This window comes from Carassius gibelio, chromosome B2, assembly GCF_023724105.1.
Source record: "Carassius gibelio isolate Cgi1373 ecotype wild population from Czech Republic chromosome B2, carGib1.2-hapl.c, whole genome shotgun sequence".
In the NCBI taxonomy this organism is placed as follows: Eukaryota; Metazoa; Chordata; class Actinopteri; order Cypriniformes; family Cyprinidae; genus Carassius; species Carassius gibelio.
This window is the reverse complement of record NC_068397.1, coordinates 23686756-23712189: the sequence shown is the minus strand read 5'-3', so window position 1 is coordinate 23712189 and position 25434 is coordinate 23686756. Positions and strand designations below refer to the sequence as shown.

Below are 25434 nucleotides of genomic sequence, written 5' to 3'. Positions count from 1 at the left end.
CAGGACCTCGGGGTGACGATTAACATTAACTGCGGCATTAAACATTCATTGCTTATTCGAAAATGCCACAGACGCCAAAAAGTCGTGGAAGAGCAGCGCGGGGACTGATATTGCCACTGGAATTGCTGAAGTAAAAAACAACAGACTGGGATACGCATGAAAAAATAATGGGAGAGTAGGGGCTTTGGGGTGACATGGTCCAGGAAAGGGCTACATGACAGGTGGTTATGTAATGAGTTGGCCAGGGAACTCACCTCATTTCTTTCACAGAGTTTCCATCATAAGACTGCTTTGAGATGTTCACGGATGAATGTAAGGCTAATTAAATGACTGGAAGTGGTGCATTTGTGTGTGTGTGTGTGTGTGTATATATATATTCTAATTTTCTTCTAATTTTATGTCTGTGCATTTTGAAATCTAATCAGGGAGTGTAGTGGAGAGGGACAGGAAACTATTAGAGAGAAACAAGTGGAAAAGATCAGGATTTGATAGTGGTCAGATTCAAACCTGTACTGCCACATATATATAAAAAAAAACTTACCAAAGTGTATAGTACCAAATAACTGTGAACAGAATAGTCTGATATTTTTAAATAGTGCAGGTCTGCATTTGAACCAAAGCTCTGTTGTTACCTAAATGAGAATGTTTTTTTTTTACCATTTTAATTAAAATATGCAGTTGTTAAAAATTGTTTGACATTTGTTTTGTTGCCTTCCACATTATCATCTATAAATTATATTGTCCTTCAAAAGTCTGGAAACACTCTAGGCAAAGTGGAAAAAATCTGTATAAATCATATTCATTAATTTATGATGACTCTGTGCTTAAAAGGATCCAATTAAGCTCTAAAAATTTTAATTTATATTTAATCAGAAAGAAAATAATTATAACTGCTTTACTGCATTTATGCCAAGAAATCATAAAGATATAATGGCAAAAGTTATTATTTTATAAACTTTTGTAAGTAAATTGCATACTTTAGTCACAGTAAAATGGACCAAAATTAATATGGCATGATAAAATATTGACATGAAAGAAAAATCAGCCCATTTAGTTTATAAATGCACATTCCCTGGTATCACTTTAAATTATTTATCTTTGCAGGTTATATACAAAAAACAACACAGAACAGGAAAGGAATGACTAAACTAAAAAAAAAAAAAACATCAATTTAGATTTTTTTTTTTTTAATTGCATTTAATCTTGATCCATTACTATTACGAAGTGCCCAAGTTCAATGTATTCCTGACAGATAAAATCAAGTCTTGCCATGCATTTTTCTCTCAGTAAATATCGTATACACGGTGTAAGTGAAGATCTGATTGACAGTGCCAGTTTTCTATGGGTTCTGCACTCTATGAGAGATCTGTCACTCTCAGTGGATGGTTCAGTAAGATGGGCTGCTGGATAGAAAGATGGAGAGATCAGTGTTGACAGATGGGATTTGACCAGAGACAAAGAGTGGCTGCCCAATTGCACACTTATGGAAGCAGGAAGTATTACAACCAGAAATCCTCACCCTTCACCTTTGCGGTGCCTACCATGATTGTCACTCAGTCCTCACTACCACCTCACTTCTTATGAATCACACTGACAACACAGGCCTGCAATCTCTCAGCCAATGACTGCTTATCTCTCTGGGCGTGGGAGCCTGCCAGTGACTGTCAAAACATCTTAAGGCCAGATCATGCTTTAGATGATACCTGCTAGGGCTGCACAATTAATCAAATGCGATTGTTATGCGCATTTTGTAAAGCGGGTTCTGTAATCGGCAGTAAATTATCATCACCTTCTTTTAGATGGAGCGGTATTTACAACAAAGAGCCGTTGTTCACTGACAAGTTAGGCAAAAAAAAAAAAAAAAAAAAAAAAAAAAAAAAAAAAAATTCACAGACGATTTTATTGCACGATTATATCATCGAAGAAATTGTTTGCGATAATGAAAATTGTTTGTGTGGCTTCTCATTGAATTATGTCTCTGTGTAGTAAATCTTGTTCCATCTGAGAGCACGTGAAAATACCACATTTAATAACGTTTTTACTCCAAACTCACTTCACAACGTCACAGGATAAGGCACACAACATATTTCATAGTATTCTAACGCCGGTTTCACACTGCAAGCATGAGCGGCGTGTAAGCAAAGCATATTTTTTTGGTGTGCATGTTAAGCAATGAGTGCATTTACAGTACATGACTTCGCACAAAACATGTTAAGAATGCAGATAATAACTATGTCTAGTGTGTTTTAACATGAATTGGAGTATGTAAGGAAAGAAAATGAAGAATAAAAAATATGTATTGAAGATTTACACATTTTAACTTGTTTAATTGCCATATAAGCAAATTATAACTTAAACCATTTTATCCAACTGACGACGAACAATTCATCTTGCTCAGGATATTAAGTTACAATGGAGTACAAACATAAGACGTTCATTATCCATACATTATTGACAGCTTCTGTAAATATCGCACACGTGTTCACTTACGATTGATGTGACGACTTGTATTTATTTTTAGTTCCACAGTTACAGAAATGGAGCTACAGACAAAATAAATACACATAAAACATATTGACATCTTTAATATTCGGCCTAATAAAAATATTATAAATGCTCAGCATGTTCACCTCGGTTAGAACAAAACCTTTAATTTTATTATTAATCTACAAATAATGACTTAAACATAATATTCTTCCTTAACTAAAATATAATAAATAATTATATTGCTCCAGGTCTTCAGTTACAAAAGCAGACAACAAGGCAAAAGGAACAAATTACAAACAAGGACACAAGACGAACACAAACACAAAACAATTATATAAATCATATTGAAGCTTCTAAGAAAAATATTTATATTTAAATTACGATTCACTAAAAATACATTTTTTTTCAGTCCTACTTAAATAAATTGAGATTCTTACTTAGCATAACAATTAATTTAAATCCAACGAATAATTCACATTTCTCCCGATCAACTACAAATACGGAGCTTAATCACAAGTAACTTACATAGCCTAAAGCATAATGACAGCTCATAAGAAATGGATATGAATATTATGGCCACACACTGAACTTGGTTAATACCACATACTTGGTGTATGTATAATAATAATAATAATAATAATAACAACAACAATATAAACAGCACATTCTATATTTGAGTAGGCCTATGACTGAAGCAGTCTCTAAGCATGGACAAATATAATATGCACTGATTTATTATATATAAATATATTTAATATATAAACTATTTGTTGTGAAATATATACATGTGTGTATTTATATATACATAATATATATACACAGCACAAATACATATATTATGTAAACAAAACTTTCATTTGGATGTGATTCATCATTTGAAACCACTATTAAAAATTTAAATATTTTCAAATTTAAATAATATGGGAGTTTAATAATAGAATATATTTTTAAAAATGATTCCCTTTAATTTTATCATTATAACTTTGAATCAATGACAGTTAATGTCTTTTCACTTCCTCTAAAACAATGTGTCTACAGGGAAGAGTTCAATCATTCACATGCCCTAAAATTAAAAAAAAAAATGAATGATAAAAAGGAGCTTGTTTTCTCAAAAGCAACACTTAATAATATCTCATATCAAAGCAAAGTTGTTTTTCAGTGACACATGCAAGTTTCATAAGGTTTCTAAGTTGTGTCCCCACTTGGGTATGCCATTTATGTCTCCATGCCAAAATGGAAATAATTATGGCAATAAATATTTGCTGACTCTGAAAACCGAGCAAGAAAAAGAGAAAATGAGTGATAGGAAAGTTCTTGAGAACACAAACTTTGTGGCTTTGTGTGAGAGGAAACCGAATTAGCATGAATCAAAACAGACATGCTTTGTGAACTGTATCACTGCCAAAACCCTAACATGAAAACTGTTTTGCAAAAGGTCTGAGGATTTACAAGATTTGAGGCTAATACGCTCAAGTCTGACATTTTGGCTTGCTTAGACTGGAAGCTGCCCTTTCATAGAATAAGTCTCTTCTTGGCAGAGAGCTGTGTACCTCTCAATAGGTAATAACTCATCTAAATCCATGTCATCTCAAACAAAATTCTCTTAACAAACAGGTGTAACAGACTCCGTCTAATTGGTTCAATCAGGATACTGTTCTCAGAACAGTTTCACACTCAATGTGCTGTCACCTTGACAAGTGTGAAGGAATGAAGACAAATACAGCAACAAGATCAAATGGAAAAATTGTCTTCAATTAAAAACTGAGAATTTTGTAAGAGAGACAATCTGTGTCTTAAAGGGACAGTTCATTAAAATAAAAATAATTCTGAGATAATTTATTCATCCTCAAACCACTACTGAAAGAATAGTTCAATCAACAATTAATATTTGCTGAAAATCTACTCACCCTCAGGCTATCCAAGATGTAGATCAGCTTATTTTTTTTTCATCAGAGGAGATTTTGAGAAATTTAGCATTACAACACTTCTGCAGTGAATGGGTGCCGTCAGAATAAGAGTACAAACAGCTGATAAAAGCATCACAATATTCCACAAGAAATCCACAGGACTCCAATCCAATCCTTCTACTAACATCTTGTGAAGCAAAACCTGCATGTTTGTAAGAAACAAATCCATTATTAAGATGGTTTGAACTTCAAACTGTTGCTTTCAGCTAAATTATGAGTCCACAATAATATTTCTCCAGTGAAAAAATAATCTTTTCTGACTCAGGGAAGAAAAATCTTGATTTACAAATCAAGAACCGTTTACAGTGAAAACAGACTGTGGATTTTTAATGGGATCGACTTTTTCCACAGGAGGAAGCATTTGTTATGGATCATAGTGCCAGAAGCAACAGTTTAAAGTTAAAATGTCTTGATGGATTTGTTTCTTACAAACAAGCAGCTTTTTACTTCACAAAACATGAACTGATGGACTAGAGTCATGTGGATTGCTTGTGGATTACTGTGATCTTTGAACTCTCAATCTGACGGCACCCATTCACTGCAGATGGTCAATGGGTGAATTTCCCCAAAACTGTTTCTGATGAAGAAACAAACTAATCTTCATCTTGGATGCCCTGAAGATGATTAGATTTTCAGTTAATTGACATTTTGGGTGAACTAAAAAAACCGAGAAGTGTGATCATGATTATGATACTTTTCCATACAGTGATTAATAAAAAATAAATTAGAATGGAAAAGTAAATACTTGTCATATATAATGAATGAATAATTATATATTTAAATTAATTTTGACAACCCCTGGTTACAAAAGCAGAGTTCAACTTCTTTACAATTTATTTGTCTGCATTCCACAGGAGAAAGATATACAGGTTTAAAACAATGCTTAAAAAAAAGAAAAAAGAAAATACACTTTAATGCAAAGTCTTGAGATTTATTTAAATTGTGTGCACTATACTCAAACAGCTGCTGAATGTTTTACAAAGTTTGACTTTTGTCACGATTGGATTAGTTACATAGTTTTATCTCAGAAGGACTTGGGTTTTTCTTACTCCTCCTGGCTGAAGAGAGAATGAAAGCCCCCCCCACACACACTTCTTTTCACGCTCTAAATACAATTTTAGATGACAGCGATTAGGCGTCTGTCTCTCCAGCCCCTGACATCCGCTTTTTAATGGCTCAACTGAAGCCTGTGAATTGAATTCATCTGCAGATATTTTCCACGCCTCAATCGATGTGTGAAAGAAGGTAAACTGTGAAAAAAGCTGCCTCGTCTTTTTCTCCAATTTAATGATGTTGAAAGCTCTGCCTACTGACTGTTTAAAACAAATCCATTACCACAGCCTGTAAAATGCATTGGTTGGCCTTGTCATGTAGGCATGAGATATTAAAGGAATACTGGGCTTGTTCAGAGAGGTCAGTGAGAGTGTGTGCGGACGAGCTGTAGGCTGACGCTGCTGTGCAGTCCCTGTGGGAAGAGGGAGTCTACGGATATCGATCTGTCTAGTTAAGACCACTAACAGTGCATGCCACAGATGAGAGGAGAACAGAACAAGGGATCGCAGAGGTCACTGAGAACAGACTACTCCGCTGAGTCACAATACTGACCATTTTGTGGACGGAGGCTGAGGGTGGATGTAAGGCAGAGATAGAAACTCGAGTTTGCAAGACTCTAAGTTCTGTCTGAAATGTTCTTCTAGAATGAGCATTTTTAATCACTCTCCTATATTTATGTTCGGTTATTTCACTTTAATTGCATAGAAAAAGACCTATGTATTGTCATTAGATTAAAAATGACTAAACCTAAACATAGAAGCCTGATAATAATGCTCATTTCAGATGAAAATTTCAGACAGCACTTACAGTCTTTTGCTTTTGAGCTCTTCACACACATGTATATATATATATATATATATATATATGTATATATATATATATATATATATATATATATATATATATATATATATATATATATATATATATATATATATATATATATATATATATATGTATGTATATATATATATATATATGTATGTATATATATATATATATATATATATGTATATATATATATATATATATATATATATATATATATATATATATATATATATATATATATATATATATATATATATATATATATATATATATATATTAGAATAATAGATTGAAATAACTATCTATTTTGCTTTTTCTTTCTGTGAAAATTTGCATCCATTTACTTTTGTATTTCACTGTGGCATTTCTTCTAGAAAAATACTATTTTCTAGGAACTCCTCAACACAAATAACGCATTTAAAATTGAAAATGCAATTAGCTGACATGGCCTTGAAAGAACTACACAAAGTCAATAAAACCTAGAGAAAGCTATCGCTAAGCATTCCCATTCATTTCAATTGTAGTTTGTCAACTGCCGCACGATCATTTCAAATGTCTCTTTATTTCATACACCCACAGATTTTTTTTGAGCCAACTGCCTAAGCCATAAGCAGTGAAAAAATAATTGCAATCTATTACAATATAACAGCAATACTGTACATATAGTACACTGCTTTTAAAAAAATACAAAAATAAACATCAGAATAAGCAGCTAATTTGAATAGCAGAAGCCAGGAATGGAGCAACAGTAAAAGCTGAGGTAACAGATTTGAAGGATCCACTGACCTTGCCAGCCAGGTTTGCACACTGGTTTGACATCAATGTGAACCGGAACACTCTCTATCGCCCTTTTCTGGCCACAATCATAAGCGGTCACCATGATTTTGTAGTGCTGCTGTTTGTCATAGCTCAGTCGCTCTGTGTTCCTGATGTTGCCTAGAGAGAAGAAAAAATGTAAGAGAGAAAACAAAACAAGCCCATTACTTGTGAGAGAATTTGCGAAATAAAATTAAAGACATGCTAAGTGGAACGAGCAAAGTAAAACTTAAGAGAGCAATGTGTAATTGTTGCAGCTGCCAGACTGAGACACTCCACCAACATATGCTTTTAAACAATAATTAAGCTCCCTTACAATGGCTCTGGCCAAATGTTTTCAATCACAAAAGTAATTTCAGCAGTATAAGTGTCCCTGTTTCAGCAATTACAGATTATACTGTATCTGCAAGACTGTTTCCAGTGCTGCTAATTAGGATAAAGACAATTACATCTAATCTCTATATTTTGCATTTCACAAGGTTTTAAAGTGGTTTATTATCTGCATTCATGGCTAATAAAATAATGTAGGTACAAATGTTGACTGTACTTTGAATACAAATTTACTCAGAATACAGAGCTCAACAGTAACCACCTTCTGTTCTTCAAATACAAATGGGATTTGTATTTCTGGTGTCACTGAAAAATGTAACCACCTTCTCCACAAAGCCATTCAAACTTTTACGGGTACTGATTAAAAAATAATGACTGTGATTTTTTTTTTTTTATGTTTTAAGTAATTTATTCCCATTTATAGCAAAGCTGAATTTTCATCAGCCATTATTAATGACACATGATCCTTCAGATATTATTTTATCTGCTGATTTGGTGAATAATAAACATTTATCCCATTGTAAACAGTTGTAGCTTAATATTTTTGTGAAAACCGTGCTACTTTTTTTTTCAGGAACAAGAAAAGCATTTTTTTAAAATCTAATTCTTTTGTAGAATTATAAATTGTCTTTACAGTCACTTTTTATCAGTTGAACGCACCCTTGCTGAATACAATTATTAATTTCCTTTCAAAAAGTTTTACTGAGCCCAAACTTTTGAACAGTAGTGTATTTTTTCTCAATCATATATTATTTTAGTGTTCAAATTACACAATTTAACAAATACATGTAAATGTAACAAACAATGCTGTTCTTTCAATGTATCGCCCCCCAAAAAAACCTGAAAATATTCTCAGCACTTTTCAACATTAATAATAATAACACGTTTTTTTTTTTTTTTTTTTTTTTTTTGTTGTTGCAGGAAATCAGATTGTTAAAAGGATTTCTGAAGGATTGTGTGACTGGAGTAATGATGCAAAAAAATCTGCTTTTAAAGTCAACTGGCTTTTTTTCAGTTGCTTATAAACATCTAAATGGCTAAAGTCTAATCTCACTGTAATCAGCACAAACTGGGCTATAATAATATGTGAGCAGCATGTTTGTACATGATTGTGTTTTTGAGAAAAACTTTATGCGTGGTTCGTGAAAAACTAAAAATTTTAAATCACTTGAATAAGGCCATAAAACACATACAGAACAATGGTTCCCGGGACTTTTAAGAACTGGAGCTTGTAGCCTAGATTTTTTTTTCTAAATTATGTGAAAATCATCTTGTTTACAATATATTGGTTTAAATTTTCGAAGACACTTTTTGTTTGTAAAAGTCATATGCGAGTAGACATCAACTATCATGAATATCATCGGGATTTACACCTGAGAAGACAAAGCCCCGCATAATGAGCTGCATAATGAGCCTTACAGTCAGCTGCGTGACTGAGAGGAAAGAATTACAAGAAAGAATGTGAGGACAAAATAAATTTTATGTTTGTAGTTTGTTTAAAATATATTTAATTATCCCACAAAATAATTTAATTTTCACTTGCGAGTGCAGTTAAGCTACAGTATCAGTTTAGCATAGTGCTAATTGGTAAGAAAACTCTTGATTAGCTTTTGATTAAAACACTATGTTTTAGATCACGTACTGAGCTAGAGAGACACATACAAATTATAGTGCTGGAGTACAGTAACGAACCAACATGTTGTATATACTTGGAAACTGTTTCTGCTTCCACTAAGAAAGATGCACTTTCCTTCACTTAAGACATATATAACAACCAATCATTACTAACATGGACCTCTGCACAGACATGATGTACAGATCTGACATTGTTGTATACGTCTTCATCTAAGTGCTAATGGTAGATTCTGACTTTCTAACCTCTGGCAGAAATCCAGACCATGCTCTTAAAGCTATTTTAGAGATGAGTATCCTTCCTGGTCAGCAGCTCGAGAAGTGCCAGCCCTGTAGACTGTACACTTGCAGAGCTCCAGGATAAAAAAAACCCACAATGACATGGATCCTCTACCTGGCACCTGTCACTTGAGTAATTATTGTTTTTTGTCACAGGACTGATGTGTGTAATTTAGCATTTAGCGCCCACAGTTGCTAAAGGCGGCTTGTTTGGTGTACAGCAATGAGTCTGATGTACTCTGTGTTGACAGAGTTCACATGAGGCTGAACTAGCAGCTAGTGATTTGATGCTCTCTCAAGTCCATAGGCCTGTGGTTATTTTTACCTGCTGGCTGCATTTCAATGAGACCAGCCGTGCTGTCAATGAGACAGCAATGAGGAATAGAGGTCAGTCGCTCTGGGCTTCCAGACCAGGTCTGCACCAATTCTCTGAGCCACAAAGCTAAAGTGTGGCTTGAAATACCCTCAAAGCCATACTTCAACAAACACAGGTATGTGGAAGGAAAGGGGGAGGCGGGGAGGGTGGTCTAAGACAGCCAGTTCAGTTGTTGCAGCTGATTACAGAAAATAATGCCAGGTGGCTTGATTAAGAGCAGGGAGTTTGAGATGATGAATGCAAGTGTGTGAACCCTCAATTTGTCTATGTTTCTGCATGTGAAGTTTAAACCGGGGCATCATGCATCTTTTAATGAGGGGGCACCGCACAAATGACCATCTCAGGTTATTTGAAGGCTTTGCATATTTGATATAATTAACCTTGAGTCATTCTAAACCCTGGGTTAGCAGATTCTTGTGTTAGCTTTCTTCACGTTTCATGCAGCTCATAATTTACCCAGAGCTAACAATTAATCCTGGGTATTCATAAACTGATGTTTCACACTGCATATGCCTAAACCCTGGTTTAACATTCTTATTTTCATATTTTGTTGTGTGAATGCAGCATGCACCTTTTTTTTTTTTTTTTTTTTAATCATTCATCCAATTAAAATAAATGAGGGTAATGATTCACATCTACATTTTTTAACTTGGGCCAATGAAAAATAATAACTTGCCCTTAGGGGATCAGCTATGATCAGTGCATCACTAATTAAAATACTAAATAAAAGGCCTAAAATGTAAATTATTTTTCTATAAATTCTTTAATAGGTAGATCTTGTTCATAAAAGTTGAGGTCAGGGATCTTGGGCTTAAAAAGGCAACTGATCTAATCGTATCAAATAAAAAATAAAAAATAAATATTTTGGAAGCTGCATTTAAAATCCACTTTGATCAGAAATATGAGAGAGCATGTGCCCCCTCACTTTGAATGGGTATGACACCTCTAAAGGGACACAGTGGCTTAAAATTTTAAATTATGTTTATTACTTATTTCATTATAAACGTATAAGACTTTCATCTACACGGAACGCAAATCTCTCAATGCTTTTGTCCATAAAGTGAAATTTAATGGGATCCAATATTGTTTTCAACCCTATTCATGTCCACTGTATAGGCAAAAACTTTGTAAAAATACTTTAAAATGTCTTCTTCGGTGTTTCACAGTAAAAAAAAAAAAAAGTCATGACACAACGCTATTCATGTCCACTGTATAGGCAAACACTTTGTAAAAATACTTTAAAATGTCTTCTTCGGTGTTTCACAGTAAAAAAAAAAAAAAGTCATGACACAACGCTATTCATGTCCACTGTATAGGCAAACACTTTGTAAAAATACTTTAAAATGTCTTCTTCTGTGTTCCACAGTAAAAAAAAAAAAAAGTCATGAAACAACGTCCCACACTTTTCTTTATCTACAATAAATCACACACCATAATTACCGTAGACACTTTCTTGAAAGTTGCATTCAAAATCTGAGGGGGCGCGTGCCTCAGTTTGAAAAGGCAAGACACTTCTGATTGAAACTTTAAACATGTGCCTCAGCATGTGTTTGAATTTCTGTTCTTTTATAATAAAAGAATAAAAGACAAAGAACACATGTTTAATGGCCTCTAGCATTCTAGTTCAACTGACGGTGTAAATTCAGTCGAAACCCACTTTTATTTCTCAGATTCTCAGTCTTTTCCCGTTTTTATTATTTCTGTCTCTCTTCCTATTGGTATCTGTCGCTCTCCTTTTCTCTCAACGTATTTCATTCAGACATGAGTATCAAATAAACTGACTGTGTCAAATATTGCCTCTTTGTGTCTCATTTTATTCAGCCCGCCTCTATGCTTGAAACAATGAAACGATTTTAGGAATATTTTCCACTCATAGTTTCTAGGCGCACAACGAAAAACAATGAAATCTCACAGAAGATTTTTAATAAATTACCTCATGTTTCAAAACGAATCATGTGGTACTGCCACCAACACAAACCAAGCATTCTCCCTCCTACCTAACATCATTAGTGCATGTTTCTGTATTCAAACTATTTATCATTCTCTCTGTACTTCTTTCTCCTTTCTCATGATTTCATTCTTGTTCATCCCCTCCTCTTCCTCCTCCTCTCTCTGGACCAGAGCACACAGTGCCAGTGGGCCTGTTGTATTTAATAACTCACTCTGCCCTCTGATCCACAGTAAATGATGAAGCCAAAAGCCCTCAGTACAAAATCCACTCGGGCGGCCCATGCATCACTCGGCTCTCGCCTGGCACTAACCAAGCAATGTCAATGCCAGTCGCACTGCAGACGCTGGCAGGGCCCAAAGCGGCAGGAGGAAGTAAATGAGACAGGAGCTCTGAATTCGACGTGAACCCCTGAAAGAGACCACAGCTCTTTGAGATAGCTGACACCCCACCAGAGAATATGAAAGGGAGGCAGACAGCCACAGCGGAGAGATGGGTGTCTGATCTGTGGCAGCGTGGCGAATGTGATCCGTGAGCTCCAGTCCCTCCAGCACCACAGAGTTGTCTTAGACGTTGCCGAAAGTGTCAAAAGATCGGTGCTCTGACCATCCAGCTGGCCAAGAAGCCATTTAATTCACTCATTCATTCAACGATAACCAAATAAGACATCGATTCTGCTCTGGTGAATGATGAATACAGAAAGGAAGCTGAAAACCAATCAAATTCAATCATCTTCAGCCAAGAGAGAAATCACAGGTTAATTACAGTCTTTATCACGTACATACGATTTATGCAATGAAAAAGAGAAAGACAGCCCAGCCACAACATAAATGGGGTGGAAAGTATACCAGGAATTGTTACTCAAGTAATATTATTTGGGGATTTCGTAAAAAAAAAAAAAATAATAAAAAAATACTGAAAGCAAACACATGGACTTTTACTCAAAAACGTAAAAAAATAAAAATAAAAAAAAAATCAAAGATTTTACTTCTCACGCCTAACTTTGAAACTCTAAAATACATTCTATACCTTACATTTAAAAGCCATAAGTAGTTTCCTTTTAATCCAAAAATAAAGCAATACTGTAATTGAATTATAGCCACTGTTAATGATTGGTGAACATGATCAACAGTCACAAAAAAAAAGTTGATGATCTTTTTATGAGTTCTAAGTATTTTATGCTCATCAAGGCTGTATTTATTTGATCAACCAAAAAAAACAAAAAAAACATTGAAAACATTTTTTACTTCAGAATTTTAAACAGGAGTGTAATTTTTTTGTTTAAAGGAGTCATATGATGTGGTTTCATGCTTTCCTTCCTCTTTGGGGTGTTACAAGCTGTTCGTGCATAGACAAGATCCATAAAGTCTTAAATATTAAAGTCTTAAACCCAAATATATATTCTTTCTAAAAATTAAGATTCAACCAAGGCTTCCTAAAATGCCTCATTCAAAAACTCAAACACATGTACAAATCTACATCACTGTGTTGGAAGATTTGCATAAAGCTGCCCAAATGTTTATGCAAAGAAAGAAGGCATAACTTTTATCCTCACTGTAATATGTTACCAAATACGGTAAGGAACTTTACATTTCCGTCACACGCTCGAGGTATTTAGCCAATAACAACACACTGTATAGCTGGCCAATCAGAGCAGACTGTGCATTTCAGAACAATGAGCTTTTTAAAGAAAGGCAGGGTAAACGTAATACTAAACGGGAGAAACAAAATACTGTACTTTATGTGAAAATGTTTTTTTTTTTTTTACCTTAAACCACATAAACGCATTGCATTTAGAGATGTTCCGATACCCTTTTTCTCTTCCCGATACCGATTCCGATACCTGGGCTCAGGGTATCGGCCGATACCGAGTACTGATCCGATACCTGGGTGTATATCTGTATATACAGCTGTATATACTACTAGCCCTGTGTAAATTGCTAGAATTTTTTTATGGTGTGCTTCAGACAGATCCCTCAATAAAACATGAACAAATACATGGTGAACTACTGTATTTATTACAGTATTTTTATTATCTAACATGAATTTGACAGTATTATTTATTTTCTTATGCAAAAAAGAACTTCAAATGCAGCCAAAAATCTAACACCGCAAACTAAAAAAGGTATTTAAGTTTTACAATATAACTGTATAAAAAAACTGCAACAAATAAGTCTAGGAATATAAAAAAACATCTATTAATCAGATAATCTCTAACAAGTAAAAAACAAGTAAAAAACAAGCAACCATCTAGGCATAATTATTATTATTATAGAGATGTATTATTATTACTGTAGGCTACAACAGTAGCTTTATATATTGTCAATTTACTCATGTAAACCAAACATTTATTTTAATGGGCTGCCATGAAGATCTTTGAGTGTCTGTGTTTATGATATGACAGTATTCTCAAATGAAACGGTAAATTCTCATGAAGTGACGGTTTATGCGTTCGTGTCCTCATGACACACAGCAGAGACTACAAAACAGCGAGCTCTCGCGCATCTGTGCCAGTCACCCACAGAGATGTAGATTTTGCGGGAGTAATATTTAAATAGTATTTTGCAGTTTAATATTCACAGACACTAGTATATATTCGGCTACTGTCTGGAGCCCTGCGTTTTGACTTACACGGAAGCGACTGAACGCAGTTGCCGGTACTGAATATACTCGAGAGTCTGTAACTACCGGTACTACAGAGACATACTGCTAACCACTGATCTATAATATAGTAGCGGCTTCACTGTCTTTTGGCAGTTTAAAATGTGATGAGTGATCCAGTCATATATAGATAAGGGCTGCTAACGCGTTTTCATTTCTTCTTCGCTGCTCTAAACAGGGGTTGCTTGTGGCAACACAGCACAACTTCCTGTGTTTTCAATGCATTTTGAGCAGCGAAGAAGAACCGTGCAGCGGTTAGGCAAAGCTTGCGGTCATAACTAGGTCTTTTTTAAGAAAATGGTATCGGATCGGTATATGGGTTCATGTACTCGCCGATGCCGATGCCAGAATTTGTTGTGGTATCGGAGATATTTCCGATACTAGTATCGGAATCGGAACAACTCTAATTGCATTACACCAAATACACAAAATATTTTCTTTTTTTTGCATCATCATATGACCCCTTTAACTCAACATTTAGTCAAGATGTGCCCAAGGAAATTATTTTTATGAAAAAGAAAAGAAAGAAAACAAAAACAGAAGATTCATTAATTTTGAGGTTATTTTAATTTCTTTGAAAGGTTTTTATTTTTATTTTTTATTTTTACTAATTTTGACACAGAATGCATATTTTATACAGTAGTACTATAGTACTTAAAATTTGTTTTCTTTCACACATCTGAATCTAAGACTTACCATTTCGATCGATAGCAAAAGGTGTATCCTGTGTAACAATCTCATAGTTGCAGATCTGGCTGTACTGCGGAGAGCAGTCCTGATCCCAGGCCTCAACTTGCAGTATGCTGTCATAGATCTTTCCCTCTGTAACAGTGGCACGATATAATGGCTCCCTGAACACTGGGGAGAACTCATTTACATCATCCACCTGGATATGAACCACCGCCCTGTAACAGATCCAGAAGGACAGACAGAGAACAACCAATCAGGGTGAGGAACAGAAGAGATGTTAATTTTATAGAACAGAGGTGCTAATAGACTTGAGACACACAGCTATAACATCTCTGAACTGTGCGATTGAACTGCAAATTACTTTACATGTTAGAAAAATTAATGAAGATACAAAGAAGTTCCTCTCTGAGCAATATACGGAGACCACACAAGACCGGACTGACTGTAAATATTTAAGTTGATGAAAAAAAAAGTGTCACATGAAATTAAAAACCATGTCTTTACCTTGTCTAGGGAAATTCCCAAAGGAAGAGTAGAAAATGGATGAAAACAATCATAGACACCCACCAATAAATCAACTGCAAAATGGTTTTAAAAATGCCCTGGTTAAATTAATGTATTTTTAAGATTTTTTTAATATGTTTACTTGATAACAAGACTACTGTGTAATGCAGCAGGCAGAATAGATGGCATGGTTTACCTACCTGACGTTTCATCACAATAAAATTCCTCCACAAACATTAAGCTTGTTTATTAAGCTGCATTCGGCACATCAACACAAACACAGATAAAGCTTTTGCCTGCAATATGTCTGCAAATACAATCATTGCTAAGTAATGCATTTCATTAAGAATGAATCTGACAGTTCACAAAAAAATTCAAATGAATATCTGAGAACGTAGGCTGTAGGTGTAGGTTTAGTTTAACTTGAGAAATGTTTTAAATAATCAAACCACACACGTGCAATTATATATACACATGCATAATCTTTTTTTTTTTTCAACTTCAGTTTCATTCATCACATCACACAAGAATTGAAGACTGGAGTCATATTAATGGCCTATTTAAATCTAAATCTCCTTTCCAACCCCAAATCATTTGTATGGTAACTAGCCTGAAAAAGAACTGAGAAAGTTGCATTGTGGTACACAGCGCACATGTAAAATCTTAATAAAGTCCAGCTCAGTGTCTTCCGTTCAGTCAAACCAGCTGTGACCTTCTTTGACAGAAACATAAATTCACGTGTTGATATACATCTTCCTAAATGGAGACATTAAGTTAATGGGACCTGCATTTAGATTATCCCGCTGAGATCATGCACTCGGCGATCTCTCTTGCGTGCACACGTTCGCACACACCCCTCACTATCGCGGTGTCAAGAGACATTCACTGGAACGAGCCAAGCTGTGAAATCAAAAGCACTTCTTCATCTCTCTCTCTCTCTCTCTCTCTCTCTCACACACACACACACAGCAGTGGGTGCCTGAAGCACGGCTCTCTCCTACACTTCATCAGAGCTGTGTTCCAGCTGCAGAGAGCTGCTATTGTAAGAGAGATTGTCGGGCACGTACGGCGCTTCCGGCAACTTTGTAAACATCTTGATGGGTCATCAATGCAGGGCAAGCCAGGGCCGGGTGTGTAGAAATGTGCACAAGCATATGAGTGTGTGTGTCAGTCAATAGCTAACTCATACGCTGGAGTGCCGCCAGGGACAGAGAAAGAAAAAAATAAATAAACGAGGGAAGGAGAAATGAAAGAATGCTGGACGATACACTAAACCTCACTCTGATTTGAGATTTGAGGCGAGGACTACAAACTCCACCACAGTTTACACCAAGGATGATAACTGAAACAAAAACTATTAGGGCTGGGTTTTGACATAAATTTCACGATTTGATTTGATTATGCTTCACTGGCTTGAAATTAATTTTGATTCCACATCTGATTTCGTTTTGATTTGATTCAGTATCAATTTTCCTTGGAACTGAAGCACTAGAGTGGTCTGTCACTCCACATTAATCAGCACCAAAATGGCATTTCTTGTTTGAATATTGTGATAAAATGGACAGAATTTGAAAAAGTAACAAAGGAAAAAGCGTTTGGCTACAGTATTCATTGAATGAGTTTCAATGTTTTTTTATTAACTGAAAAGAGACTAATCAATTCTTGGGGTTTAAGAAATCAATATAATTTGTAAAAATGAGAATCAATTTAAATCAAGAAATCTATATGTTTTACCCAGCCATAATAACTACAACTATAACATTTTAGTTATCATTCTAATTGCATGAGAATAGCAAAATCCACACCACAGCTATAGGGTAATGAGAAAGACATAAATGGAATTATTTTATCCAACTGATGAATGCTAAACACATTGACCAATCAGAATCTACCTGACTTCATATACATTGGAAGGTGACATAACCGCAACTTGTGCTCATAATAAACAGAACATTATCGCCCGTTGGTGTGGACGCATTATTGGTATCATTACACAGTAGTAAACTTCATAGTAAAAACTTGAACTGTTCTAGTGCTTTACTGGCTGATTAAAATAATAATAATAATAATAATAATAATAAAATAGATCTACATAAACAAAATAATTATAATTAACCAAAAGCACCAACAATGAATTAATCAACTGATTAATCAGCTCATAACAGATTGTGCAAATATTAATTTGTGATGAAGTGTTTCTGTTGTCTCACTTCAATCAGTCAGTGTAAGTGTTCAGATCAAACAATTACCTTAAAAAAGGAGCAATTTAATTCCTTTCAATAAAATGTGGAAGAAAACAGCAGTCTGGCTAGTTTTTTTCCCTATAATATAAAAAGATGTTGGACATTTGAGAGCTGACATAATTCACAGAAAATCATGATGTAGTGTAAGGTGTGAGGTTGTTGTTCATGCTTTTGTTAAAGTGCTTGCAAATACATTGAAATATCAAATTAATAAAATAAAATCTAACCCCAAAATTACTCCAAATGAAACACTAGACTGGTTAGCTGTCAGCACAGCAGTTGGCTTCCTCATGGCTCTTCTGCCTCAAAAGCAAATGTGGCAAAGCTTCATTCTGCTTTTAACTTTGAATTAAACAAATGGATCATTTCATTTGCACAGCAGGACACCAGTCCCTTAATTTACAGTCCATATCACAGAGACGACTGTCCCTCTTGCTTGTAAACTGCAACTTCTATAAAGATTCTTGTAGCTTTTATACAAAATGACCTATAATACTTGAACCACTAGACCGACATTTTCCAGATGACCTGCCACTTGTAGAATAAAACGAAAATTATGGACCACATAACATCCTAAATGTCACTGATTTCTTGAGTCACCAATCCATAATTTAGCTTGGCCTGCTCTGATTTTTATTTTTATTATTTAATTAAATGAACTGAACTGCAACTTCTAGCTAAGTAATCGAAATAATCCCGCTATTAACTAATTAAGAACAATTGCATGAACAACTGTGAGATACCTGTATGTTGCAAATCGTAAAACCTTGTAAAATTAAATGTTGCTGCTTCTTATCAATTAACACAAAAATGAGTCAATCAATATGCAGATCCTTCACAGACCACCAGTGAGCTTCCATTTGAAGCAGTGGAGATAAACTACACCACAGCAGATGAACTAAGGTCTCTCTACTTACTTGTGGCTCTTTTTCCAGTTAGCTCCACTAGGGCTGGCTCCACAGTCATAGGCCTGGATAATGAAGGTGTACTCCTTCTGCTGCTCGCAGTCTATGGGACCCCGGGCCCTCAACACCCCTTCACCAGATGTCCTGTTCAACACCTCAGCTTCAAACGGGGCCTCCTGCCCATGAATCTTAAATGCACAGATCTCTCCTAGAAGAAACAAGACAGAGGAGGCAGAATCAGTGGCTGTGAAAACACACAAATTACTTTCTTTTTTCCGCCTGCATCTCAATAAGCTATCATTGTTATAACTTTCACCCAGCAGGCCGGGCCCCCAACCCCGGAGCAGTAATATACAGGACACGGTGTGCTTTTAGAACTGATTCTATTCGTGCTGCGAGAGAAAGAGTAACTGTCTGCTTTTGTAATTGCCTCATTGCAGAGCTGGAATCACATTGTGCAAGAAAGCACAGTGCTCAAGTACAGTGTTTTGAATGTGGTAATGACTATGTGTACCGACAGCCTTGCTGTCTGTATCAGGCAACTCGTCCCACTTGAGAAGAAATTGTTACAATAGAATATGTATGCACTATAGACAAAGAATAATTGTGAAATGATGTCTTTTTACCAAGCTCTACTAATTGCAAGCAAGTCAATTTTCTTTCATCTCAGTAATAATTAATTTGTAAAATACACTTACATTTTTATTTTTATACTCAGCTAATGTAAAACCATAAAATAAAATAATATTGGCATCTGATACTATTAATGGACCACTTTTTTTTTTCATGAGAAGGTAGTATATGTTATGGTTATAGCAAAAAAAAAAAAACCTAATTGCGATTTTGAGCTGACACAGGGACTGATTTTTTTATTCCCAGGTGCCAGTGTTCACTTCACTTTTAAGTTTCACTGTAGCCTTGGAAACAATTTCTTCTAGAGACTGCATTGTAGTCACCCACAGTGCAGTTCTGTCCACACAATCACAGATAATGTTGACACACAATCTGTTGATGCCACAATAACTCCGAAACCACAAGAAAGGACAATGTGTTGCCACTGTATCCGTCCACTGGTCCTTTCTTGGGAGTGCTTCTATCTAGCAATACCGGCTCTTTTAGGGATTTGGAAAATGACCACAAAAAAAAGCGTTGGAACTCTGACCCTGAGACAGCTGATATCACTTAAACCCCGGCAGGTCTCGGGAGCAAACAGTGACGTGCCGTTACGCTGTGTGCTCAAGCCTGCTGCTGCGGACAGATAAGCCCAACCTTCTCTCGCCATTCCATTCTCTCTCAATTTCTTTTTCATTATTTTCTTTTTTCCACTTCTTCTTTTTAAGCAGATCTGATTTTCCGCTCGAAAATCTCTGTCCTCCCTCAGTGCTGAAATAACAATTTACCCTCCGCAGTCTCTGTTCCTGTTGAGACTTGGCGTTTAGACTAGCCCCAGGATGCTTTATCCAAATTAAACATGTGGCACAATAGGGCAGGGCAGCGGAAGATTTCAAACATAATGCAGCACATACAAGCGCGAGTTCTGCGATCATTTTCAGTGACAAAATGAGACGAGTTGTAACACAAATAGGAAAGAACATTATATAAGAATAACAATGATCACAATGCATGCATACACACAAAAAATAAAAACATTCACTGGTTAAAGAAAAAAGAAATTCCACTTAGTGCTTCCGAGTCACGGGTAAACCCATTTTCCGCTCCGTCTGCTGCTGCAAATGCATTTTCCAGATTCAATTGGAGAAAGGGCAAAAGGGTCAAACCATACAGCATAGGAAGTGCGGGCAATGCGGATGTATATGTACAGGGTAATGATGGATGGAAACCGTGAACTAATTTCCATCATGTCTCTAGATGACAGCTTGAAAACAGCAGCATCTCCTCACGCTCCGCCAGCACAGAGGTCTGTAATCACACAGCGAGCTCTGCCGAACCTAAACTCTTTGGAGTTCCACTTTGAAAGTGTTGAAGGAAGTATTAAATCGGGCAGACAGATGTTTCATGTTTTTAATACCACCTCACATCAGCTCTGGGAGTGTAAAGAAGGGAGTTCTGGGTAAGCCAATTTGAGACTAATGAATGAAATCATCCATGTAATATTTGTACTGCTTACTGCAGAAATCCATTTGTAGTGGGGTGGTTTACAATGAGCATGAGTGGTAAACTCCAGAGACCTGGGTGACCTCATCTCATAAACCAATTAATTTTCTTGTTTCATATTTGGAAGGAGGCAAATTAGATGTGTTGTATAGAATGCAGCCGGAGACGGATCGGAGATCATAATGGTTGAGTCATGCCACAACTGTTTCTGAGATGTTATTTGGCATATTGCGGCAATTAAAACAAAACTTTGAGGTGGTACAGTTGCACAGAAAAAGTCATCAGGTCAAAAATCAAGATTGATTATGCATCCATTATTATTTGTGTAAACACGCTTTCAGGCCTAATGACAATCTCAATTAAGAGCTGAAATTGGCGTTTTAATATTTTATGACAGAACTGCTGGCAACTTCTAAATCTTCACCTTTGGGCAGTTCGGATCAATATCCACAGTAAATTCGCCTTCAGTGAGATCTGTGTGAGTCTTGTTTTGAAATTTAACCTTGTTAGCTTGTGTGAAAACAGACAAATCTAACCAAGCATCTGTTCTAACATTATCTACTCACAATATACAGTACTTTGAAAGCTTTGCTCATCATCTTCAAGGTCAAATGAGACTCGCACAATGCTCCACATCAAGAAACTAACAGTAGGACAATTTTACCATGCAGAAATGTATTTGCTGAAGGTTGCCAGATTGCTGCGCTGTTGGTTTCTAGCATGTGTTCACGCTTGACTGCAGTATCCAGGGGGTAAATGTGAGCTTCACTGTTGGCATTCCCATTGCCAGTTCCAGCATTGTACTGCATTTCTGCACACTTTCTTATAATTAAACTGTTAATCTTCCTCTACATGGTCAATGTCCCCAAATGCCAATTCTCAAGGTTCTCATAATGAATGTCTTCCACTCACTTTCTTGAGTCAAATCACTGTCAGTACATACACATAAAGAGTTCAGATGTAAAGGCCTCTAAGTGCCTTTTGAAATGTTCTTATAAAATGAACATTTTTATCAGGCTCATTGGTGTAGGTTCAGTAATTTCACTTAAATGGCAATGAATAGATTATTTTTATTGTGATTTAACTGAAATAACTGAACATAAAAATAGGAGCTTGAAAAAAATGGCAATGCTGAATTTTCAGCAGCCATTACTGAATTTAGTAGTCATTACATTATTGAGTCTTCTGTGTCACATTATCCTTCAGAAATCATTTGTGACCCTGGACCACAAAACCAGTTAAAAGTAGCATGTGTATATTTTTAGCAATACCCAACAATACATGGTCAAAAAAAAAAAATTTTTTGTAAATTTCCTACCATGAATATATCAAAACTTAATTTTTGTTTAGCAATATGCATTGCTAAGGACTTCATCTGGACAACTTTTAAGGCAATATACTCAATATTTAGATTTTTTTGTTTTTGCACCCTAAAATTGCAGATTTCCGAATAGTTGCATCTCAGCCAAATATTGTCCAGTATCATAACAAACCATGCATCAATGGAAAGCAGACGATGTATAAACCTCAATTTCAGAAACTTTACCCTTATGTCTGGTTTTGTGGTCCAGGGTCACATTTCTGAATTTTTCAGGATTCGTTGATGAATACAATGTTCAAAGAATAGCATATTGATTGATTGATTGTCTTAAGTTGCTTTCCACTTTCAATTTATTGCATCCTTGCTGAATAAAATTATTAATTTCTTAACACTTCTGAATGGTACAAATAATTAGAAGAAATCAATAAATAAATATAAATAATAAATAAGTATCATATATATATATATATATATATATATATATATATATATATATATATATATATATATATATATACATACACACACACACACATTTAATTCAAATATTTACTAATTATACTTTCATATACACCTGTATAATCCCTTTCTTTTAGGATATTACAAAAATCGACTTAAATCAATGATTTATATGTAATTATTTACTTTATATTTCAAGTAGTCATGTAATACTCTACAGCAAAACGGTCAATATTGCAAAACAAGCTCCTTCAGAATGATACAGCAGCACTCAGCAGTTGGGTTTAAAGGTCCTCATCACTGTGTGTGGGTTTATTTGGTAATAATAGAGTGACTCAATATTATCCCATCTATATCAGTTCTCCACTAAACAATGTTAAAAAAATAATGAGAAACTCTCATTCTGAGACTAAAACCTCATGTTTAGGAACAACTAGATCAATTTTAATGCTTTCAAGGATCGTACAGGAGCACTCTTACTTTCCAAACATACTGCATAGTCGTTTGTAATTACTCAGCTTTTTATATATAATATAATATATTTCCATTTAAATATTTCCATTTAGTTGTAGTGTGAACTGATATGGGTTGGGGTTGATTAAAACCCTGTTCACACAAACCATCACCAGGCAAAGCCTTGATTCACCCGACACTTCGGAGATACACTTGGCCAGCCCCATGCTCCCTTTCTTTAATTACTCTCTGGATTACATTATATGCTAATGACTTTCTCTCTCCCACCCCCACCGCTTTCATTCTCTGTCCTCTCTTTTTATTAAGCTCACACACAGACACACATTCGTGCTCAATAATGTCCGTCATGCAGTGGGTGGTTGAGGTGTTGTTGAGAGCCACTCTTTCCTCCTTCACTCCTCTTTAACACCATCCGCCTCTTTCATCTCTCTCCAAGCCCTAAGTATAAATATATCTGTGTCTGGATAGGGTAATGGTCCTATCAAGTATGTGAAGAGAGCCCGAGGATGGACCAGTGCACATCAAATCATTAGTCATTTTTAGTGCTGGCATATCCATGTAGTTTAACATTGATTTATGGCACATGAGCTGCTTTGATCGAAATCCATTGACACACACACACACACACACACACACACACACAAAGATGAAGGCTAAACTGCACAGAATTTAAGTATGAAATACTATGCTTCATTTGGCAAATCGTAATGATATGTATCATTTGACAGACCTTAGGAAATTGATTAAGGTTTTCTTATAAACATTGAAAAAAACACCCCCTAGACAGACCCCTGTATAAAAAGTAGATTTTAGAATTCATAATATAATTTATCATGAAATTTGTGAATTACATTATGTATTATAATATATCAATATTATAAATATATGATTTATAAACTGTGTGTGTGTGTGTGTGTGTGTGTGTGTGTGTGTGTGTGTGTACTCTTTTTACAGTATTCTGACAAATAAATGCAGTTCTGAGTTTTGAAGTAAATGAGAGTTCTTTCAAAAACATAAAAAATATTGCAGACTCCAAACTTTTAGACTGTAGTTTATAGGCTAATTAGTTCAGCATGCTTTATTTAGTGGCCCCAAAAATATACTTTTGCACAATTAAATCACATTAAGTCAAATATATATATTCATTCCATTAGATAAAATGTCCAACAAACCAAGCTGCATCTGCAAACAAATTAGGAAGTTTTTTTTTTTTTTTTTTTCAATAAATTTTTACCTACAGGCCATTTGGTAGACAATTGGTTCGCACACGAAAAACTGTACCCGTGCTATTTTTCTTTAACATAAATGCAATTTATTGGGTTTTAAGTGTGACTTAAATGTCTAAATACATTTTGGGGCCTTTGTCTCTGGCTGCAAACCTTGATCCTAAAGAAAAGGACAGAGAGAAAATGCCTTTGTCACATTTACTGTTCAGTCCAATTCATACAGTATACTGTAAGCTCCTGCAAAGGTCATTTAGCAGAGAATGTCATGTCGGAGAGCTCATATGGCTGAACATTTGGGAGGAGTGCTTGCATTTGACATTCAGAAGGAGAAAAATAGCCAATGAAACGGCCAGGCAAAAAGAAATGCCTTGGTGTAAAGTACTGACCTAATGTTTACGACTCGCTACAAATCCCAAAGGTGCCATTTAAAAAGCAACACTGGAGGATTCAGTGTACTCCTAAAGGCTTTTTTCATTACGATAAAAGAAAAGAATACCTCATTGCATTCTTGGTGATAGCAAAGTCATCCGCTTGACCCTTAGGCTAATAAACATTGTCTCGCTGTGGTCACTTTTTACTCCTGCCTTAATAATCAAGAAAACAAAACACAGAGTGATATGAAGAAAATAAATAACATTTTTCCTGAAGGTTTGGGAATAAAGGGATGTAATTATCTTAATTGATCTCATGAAGTTCCTCCATTATAATTCACATAGCAAACTGTGCTTTGAAAAACAAGTAAAACAACCTTTTGTTGCTGAGCTTAGATCACGGAAAGCTCAGATTCTTTGGGATTTTTGCAAGGCTCTTAGGAAATACAAATGTCTAATTGCCAATACTGCTCTTACTTTCATTATACTGTAGCTTAAAAGGGGGTCACAGAATCAATCAGCCCTGGTTCTCCACAACCAAGGACAAGTTGCACACTCATTGATTATGTAAAGTTATATAGGATCGAATCTTTACTTAGTGCTGGTTTGGTGCTTATCTAGCTGGTGAAGCAGGTTGACTCATTAGACTGTGGCTGACCCCTGTTAAGACTGTGACATTTAAAAAGCCAATTAATGAATTAATTAATGCTCATCAATGTTAATGCAATGATCCAGTTTGATTAATT

General features: G+C 35.3%; 1 protein-coding gene across 2 annotated transcripts in view; it reads right to left on the bottom strand.

Moving 5' to 3' along the window:
* LOC127951388 (calsyntenin-2-like) overlaps positions 1-25434 on the bottom strand; it is a 229851-nt gene that overhangs the window by 83667 nt on the left and 120750 nt on the right. For both annotated transcript variants that reach the window (XM_052549263.1, XM_052549262.1), the window contains exons 3-5: positions 18735-18930; positions 15077-15285; positions 7125-7274 (exon numbers count right to left, since the gene is read on the bottom strand). In XM_052549263.1, coding sequence (XP_052405223.1) covers positions 7125-7274; positions 15077-15285; positions 18735-18930 — 555 coding nt within the window. The remainder of the gene's footprint in view (positions 1-7124; positions 7275-15076; positions 15286-18734; positions 18931-25434) is intronic.